General features: G+C 54.7%; 1 protein-coding gene across 1 annotated transcript; it reads right to left on the bottom strand.

Annotated features, from left to right (window-relative positions):
• Nucleotides 1–2,113: 2,113 nt before the first annotated feature.
• On the bottom strand, nucleotides 2,114–3,608 carry LOC111768487 (protegrin-2-like). The gene is made up of 3 exons (XM_023621292.2): nucleotides 3,389–3,608; nucleotides 2,641–2,748; nucleotides 2,114–2,499 (listed from the first exon to the last, which is right to left on the bottom strand). Exons 1-3 carry the CDS (start codon nucleotides 3,584–3,586, stop codon nucleotides 2,146–2,148), a joined length of 660 nt encoding a protein of 219 aa, XP_023477060.2. The 5' UTR covers nucleotides 3,587–3,608; the 3' UTR covers nucleotides 2,114–2,145.
• Between the last annotated feature and the right edge of the window lie 2,906 nt (nucleotides 3,609–6,514).

Below are 6,514 nucleotides of genomic sequence, written 5' to 3' on the forward strand. Positions count from 1 at the left end.
CTCAGTTTGGGGAGACACGTGCCAGTGGTGGAGGCTGATTTGCAGCGTTTCCTGACTTGCGTGGTCTAAATAATCTCAACCTGCTTTATTTCAAACTACCAAGAGTTTAACAACCAGCTAAAAATCCTGAAATCTTATTAATTGGCCCTGGGAAGCCAGTATCCTCTGGTCCTGACACAACACCGCCTCCTGGGTTCGTGAGAAGCATCTTAGGTTCCTCGAACCTGCCTGAAATCAGCTGCACCAGCTCACCAAGAAGAAGCAAGCACGACAGACAACAGAGTAAACAGGACGTGAGTCCTGCCCTCTGTCCCTCTCAGAGAGAGGTGTCTGCGTCCTACTTTAGGTTGACCCAGCAGCAGCCCGCAGACAAGGATTCAAGTGGAAGTAGTTACTTGGGAGGCGATCACAGAAAGCACCAGCAGGAGCGTGGAGAAGTGAGACAGGGCAGGAACAGAGGTCAGAAGAGGACGTGTTCAAGGACAGGTCCTTGCTGTGGGCAACAGGGGCATGACCCAGCTGGGGACCTCTAGGGGGTGTCACACATCTTGGAGTGGGTCCACCCCAGGGGTGAAGAAGGGAAGATATTTTTCCACCAACTCGGACCTATCGTTGGTTGAGGCTGCTCCCTGGAGTACCAACTCCCCAGGTACTTCCAGTCTGTCCCACTGCAAAGAGCCACAGGTGCTTCAGGTCAGCTAACGATGGTGAGTGGGCAAAACATGGGCAGTGTCTGAAATGCACAGTGTGACAGAGATGTGACCAGTGCGTCACTCTGCGTGTCTCTCCTTGCCACAGCTCCTCACTCTGCTGAGCACAATTCTTGTTTTTGTTTTTTAAAGATTTTATTTTTCCTTTTTCTCCCCAAAGCCCCCCGGTACATAGTTGCATATTTTTAGTTGTGGGTCCTTCTGGTTGTGGTATGTGAGATGCCACCTCAGCCTGGCTTAATGAGCAGTGCCATGTCCGTGCCCAGGATCTGAACCGGCAAAACCCTGGGCTGCCGAAGCAGAGCGCGTGAACTTAACCACTCTGCCACGAGGCCAGCCCCCCAGGATTCTTGATTTAATGGTACAAAATCTGTGCACCATTCAATCTCTAAAGACAAGGCCATATCTTATATCTGCTACCCAGCCAAAGAAACAGTAATGTGTCTCAATGCCAGAAGAAAGGCCAGGAGTGGTGGGCTTTTCCAGAGTTAAGATTTTCAAGGGAATTGGAACTTTGCGGGCTCTGTACCAGCAGGCTGACCTTAGAACCCAGTCAGCCATGAAACTGCTCGGCATGTCTGTGAGTGTGTAACAGAATGCCTGGCCGCACCCTCGACTGCCACCTCCACGTAAGCAGGACCAGCTCCGCGGCATCCCCACCAAGCCTGCACACACAGTGGATCTCAAGTCCCACTGGGTGTTCAAGAGGGAGGCAGGAGGTACGTGAAGGACATAGAGAGGGACCCTGAGAATGGAGACGCTGTCCTGGACTCTTGGCCCTGCTGGATGGAACAGCTGCCTCAACCCATGTCTGTGTTTTGTGAAAGCACGCACACACACACACACATACACACATACACACATACACACACATGCATGCACATAGGGCCTCCCAGAGTTAAAGCCTCAGTTGGTGGCAGGAAGTGGGAGAAGGCAAGACAAGTGAAACTGAAGCCTGGAGGAAGTGGCTTTCACATAATTTATTTTTCAGAGTCCAGAAGCCCAAGCCAGGGCAAGCCGATTCTAGGCGAAAACGACCTGAGGTCGAACACGAGGAATCATCAGTAACTGGTAACGAGTAGTCACCGAGCCGCGTCTCTTGACACGCTGGGGCTGTGAACCAGGAGGAGAGAGGCTTCTTGTGGGGGTTGGACCCTAGTCGAGACAAGACCTTTCCCACCTAGACACACTCCTTCATAGGACACGCCAGGAGACTAGGGGCCCAGTTCACCTTCTGGCTGTCACCTTAGGAACGTGTGGTTGAAAACCAACACCCACAAACAGGTGAGGAAACCGAGGCCTGGAGATGACAAGGGGCTTCCCAGGGTCACTCAGCCTACCCAGCAAAGCCGGGACAGGAGCATGGGCTCAAAGCTCATTGCTCCAAGTCAGTGTCTCTCAAACTTCAGCAGGAATCAGAATCCCTGGGGGCTTGTTAAAGCACAAATTGGGGGGCCCCACTCCAGAGCTGACTCAGCAGGTGTGGTGGGGCCTGAGAAGTTTCATTTCTGATAGCTCCCAGGTGAGGACCACATTTTGAGAACTGCTGCTCTAAGGAATTGCAGAGCCAGTCCTGAGACCTGGGGCTCAGGTGGAGGGAGGAGCCCAGGGTGGGAGGGGCTTTCTCTGCCCTGATGGGGCAGTGGGTAATTGGTCCATAGAATGTTCCAAAGATCGCCTCCCCACCAGCAGTTGCAATCCAGAATGAGCCACTCACCTCATCACAACCGATGTCAACGGAGGCCTTAACCGGGTCCAGGATGACTGTCCCCACACACTGTTTCACCAGCTGAGAAGAGGAGGCTCCAGGTCACACTGGAACCCCCGTGTCATAACCTCCCAACCTCACCCCAAAGGCTAGAAATATTCTCTGGAGGCCTCTTGTTCACCTCCTTAGATGTGCCCCTAATCCCACAGGCCCCAACCTCACCCCATTCTCCTTGAAGTCACACTGCTCCAGTGGCTGTTGCGTTGTCCTGGGGCACACAGTCTCCTTGACCGTGAAGCTCACAGGCTTTGGGGTGTCTGGGGCCTCGTCCTGGTCAGGGGAGAAAGTGTGGAGACCGGGCTCAGGCTCATGCTTGCCTTCTCTGGTCCGTCTCCCTGCCCTCCGCCCAAAGTGGAGCCTTTCAACAGCCCCTAGTGTGTGTCTGGCACTGGGCTTGGTGCTGGGGTACTAAGTGGGGAGGACAGAGCCCATTCCTGCCCTCGACAAGCAAACAGAGAGCCCGAGTGGACCTCAGACAAGCTCTGACGAGGAGCACCTCCCCATTTGAGGGGGCTGAGGGAAATCAGGGTCGTCCTGGAGGAAAAGACATTGTCACTGGAACCTCAAGGCTCAGCAAAACCCTTCCCTGTGTGGGAGACAGCAGCGTGCAGAGGAGACATAAAGCAGAGAAGTCACAGCCTCAAGTCAAAGACCCCACTCCTGTCCCTGGACCTACATGTCCCTGAAGCCTGAATGTGGTTGTGAGTGGGGGGACCTCTTCCCACAGTAGAGATCTAAGGCAGGAAGCTCTCATGCTGAGAGGGGACACAGTTCTGGGAAGGTTTCCTGAGATGTGGGACCACACTTAAAGGGAGAAGTGCCTTCCTGATAGGAGGGACAGCCTGAGCAAAGGGAGAGACAGTGTGGCCAGAGCAGACCTTCCCTCCCCACTGCCCCCTCCCAGGCTCACTCCCTTGGGCAGCGGGTCCAGCTCCAGGAGGCGGTAGAGATTCTCATCTGAGGACCGCTGGTTGAGGCCATCCACGGCACGGAGTACGGCCTCCTTGTAGCTGAGGGTCTGAGTGGTGGCCAGAGGGATCACCAGGCCCAGTAGAAGTAGCAACGGTGACCATCTACCCAGGGAACAACTGTCCCTCTGGGTCTCCATGCTTCCCAAATCTGCATCCTTCTAACCCACAGACCCTCCTTTATGCCCAGCCTGGGGATGATGCAAAGGTCCAATCAGGAGCCTTCTTGACCCACCCCATCACTGGCCCCTCCCAGGATGTGGCCTTGTTTTTCCTCAGCCTCTGCTGTTGCCTCATGGGGCTTACAGACAGTGGGCGAGGTCTACCTTATGTACATGTGAAGAAGTGGTTTCTCCATCTCCCTGACAAGGTCTTGGCCTCCCTTGGGCCACACTGGGGAGCGTCATAGCCAGGATTGATTAAGAGGGTTGAGTTCTCCAAGAGAGGAAGAGAGTCAGGCGCATATCCTACATCCTTCTCCCCTCCCCACCAGGGCCTTCTCAAGAATCAGGCTAATATTGTGTATTCACCACTAAATCTCCACCTCTAGGCAGTACTTGACACCAATAGGCGCTCAGTTCATAGCTGATGAGTGAATAACAGTAACCCCCCTCATCTAGAGCCTCACCCACCCAGCCAGTTCCAAAGGAGACTTTCAAGGCCACACCATCCTGTTCTGGACCCAGCTCTCAGCCAGTTCAGAGGCTCAGCACCATCTGTCCCCTCTCCTGGATTCTGCTCCACTGCCTTTCTCAGTCTTAAAATGTCTCCAGCTCACTACCAGATGTGGCCTGTGCCCTGGCCCCTCAACCCAGCCTGAGGAAGGGTCATCTACACTCACTGACCCACTTCTTCACTCTCTCTCACTCAAGGCCATTGCAGGTTGTCTGTCCTCACTGGACCGCATGGCCTCTCTCAAGCCTTGTCTCTTTCTGTTCAAGCTCTACTGATCCTCTCTCCTGAAGCTGTCCCTTGCCCCATGTCCCTGGTACTACTCTCCTGGTTTCCCTCCTGCCTCCCTGCTGGCTCCTTCTCCAAGACTTGAGAGATGGACCCAGCTCCTGTCACAGTCTGGTCAAGAAACTTGGTCCACAGAGGCTGCTGAGGGCTCTGGGAGGCCTTCCACAGATTAGCAGATGCTGCAGCTCCCTCCCGCATTCCAGAGTCCCTCCTTCACCTGAAACAGGACCCACCTCCCTTCTCTCCCTTCCCTCTCCAGCTCCCTGTGCAAAGTCCTGGAGCCTGAAGAGCCAATGGCTGCCTGGCTGAGGCACCCAACCCCTCAGGCCTGCTCGCCCCTCAGATGACTTCGTCAGGATGGTCCGCTTGTCTGAAAGGGAGGACTATGCAGACAGCGTGGTCATCCTCTCAGGGAGCACCCTATCCATCCTCAGCCTCTGTCTCTGTGGGCAAGCCACTGTCCCTCCCTGTGCCCAGAGTCCACACTCAGCATGCCAGGAAGCCCAGCACTTGGCAGTCACAGAACTCAGGCTTCTGACCTGGCTGCCTGGGGTCCAGGCTCATCCCTGCCGAGACCTGCTATGCGGTCTTAGGGAATGTTTATCCACTCTGTGCCACAGTTTCTTCATCTTTAAAACACAGGTGATAATTGCAGTGTCCAGTTCATAGAATGATTGGGAAGATCAAGCACAGTGTGGTGTGGGCTCAGGATGATGTCAGTGCATTGTGAACGTGAGCTCCTGGGTTAATACTTCAGAAGCAAACAGGAGCCAGGAGGTAGGGAATTTGGGTGACTCAGCAAGAGCTGCCCTCCCTCAGGACATCAGAATCCTCTAAACTGAGGGCTTCACACAAGATGGTCCCCAAGGACACTTTGGACCCTTGGTTTATATTTTCAGGAGCAACGTGAAAGAAATGAGGCTCTAAGGAGGAGACTTCAGGGGCAGCTTAAGACAAACACTTTATTACAGGATCTCCAATCCTAGTGCTGGGGGCCGGAGGGGAAGGCTCCCAAGGCCAACCACTGCGGGGATCTCCCTCCCCACCCTGGACAAGCGGACACGTAGGCCACACCCCATGAGTTCCTCCAGGGAGCAGAGGGAAGCAATCTGATGGAAGACAGCCCAACGGGCTCACTGATCAGTTTTTCGTTCTTGGGCACGTTACTCAACCTGCCTGCGCCAACTCTGCCCTCAAATGTGTCCCTGAGGTCTGCCTGGAGGGCTGTGAGGACTAGAGCAGCAATGAGTGTGCGGAAACGGCTGACACGCAGCTCGTGCTCATGGACTACCCAAGCAGACAGCCCACCCCGACAGAAGACCCAGATGGACTTTCAACTCTGCAAAGCAGCCAAACGAAGGTCATGCCCCAGCGTGACCCTGACAGCAGAGGTGGCTCAACATGTACTTCTGGCAAGTTGCCTCCCATCCCTGAGCCAGTTTTCCTGTGTAAACTTGTAGACAGAAACTCCAACCCCATGGACAGCAGTGTAATGAAGTCAGATGCATAGTCATGGACAGGTGTGCTTATGTCCTGTGTGATAGAGGGCACTAACCACAAGGTCTGCCCAGACCCCACAGTTCCACTTCCACCTTTCTTTCTCCTGAAGGATTGGACCGCCAGGAGACCTGGAACGGGGGCACCCAAGCCCCATCCTTGTTTAGCTGTGTCACTTTGAACAATCGGCTTTGCTTTTCTGGCCTCGATGTCTTCATCTGAAGGATGGGAATTACATGCCCGGCAGGGTTTGCATGGGGACAAATGAGTGAGAAAGGACACATTCACCATCAAGTCCTGCACTCCCAGGGCATTTTCCTGAGTGAAGTCACAGTCAGGTCTTCTTGCTCTGGCATGGCTCAGGCCCAAGTGTCCCCCGACAGACACATGCACACAGGAGAGCTGTGCCCTGTCTCCTTGCCAACGACTCTGCCCACTGCTCCAGGCCCTGCCACATTTCTACTCAGAAACAGCCTCTCCAGGAAGTTGGCCCCAGTGTCACCCCTGCTGGCGTCCTCTGTGATGCACCCCCCACCCGACACCAGGATGGGAGCCGGCTCCCCAACCCCACCTTCCCTCTCAGGCTGGGTTCATCTGCCAGGCTTGTCCCC

This window comes from Equus caballus, chromosome 16, assembly GCF_041296265.1.
Source record: "Equus caballus isolate H_3958 breed thoroughbred chromosome 16, TB-T2T, whole genome shotgun sequence".
NCBI classification, from domain to species: Eukaryota; Metazoa; Chordata; class Mammalia; order Perissodactyla; family Equidae; genus Equus; species Equus caballus.

Coding starts and splice junctions, on each gene's coding strand:
- LOC111768487 (XM_023621292.2), bottom strand. CDS start 3,586: ATGGAGACCCAGAGGGACAGTTGTTCCCTGGGTAGATGGTCACCGTTG. Junction 2,749..3,388: donor TGGACCCGCTGCCCAAGGGA/GTGAGCCTGGGA, acceptor TCCCCTGACCAG/GACGAGGCCCCAGACACCCC. Junction 2,500..2,640: donor GTGACTTCAAGGAGAATGGG/GTGAGGTTGGGG, acceptor TCCTCTTCTCAG/CTGGTGAAACAGTGTGTGGG.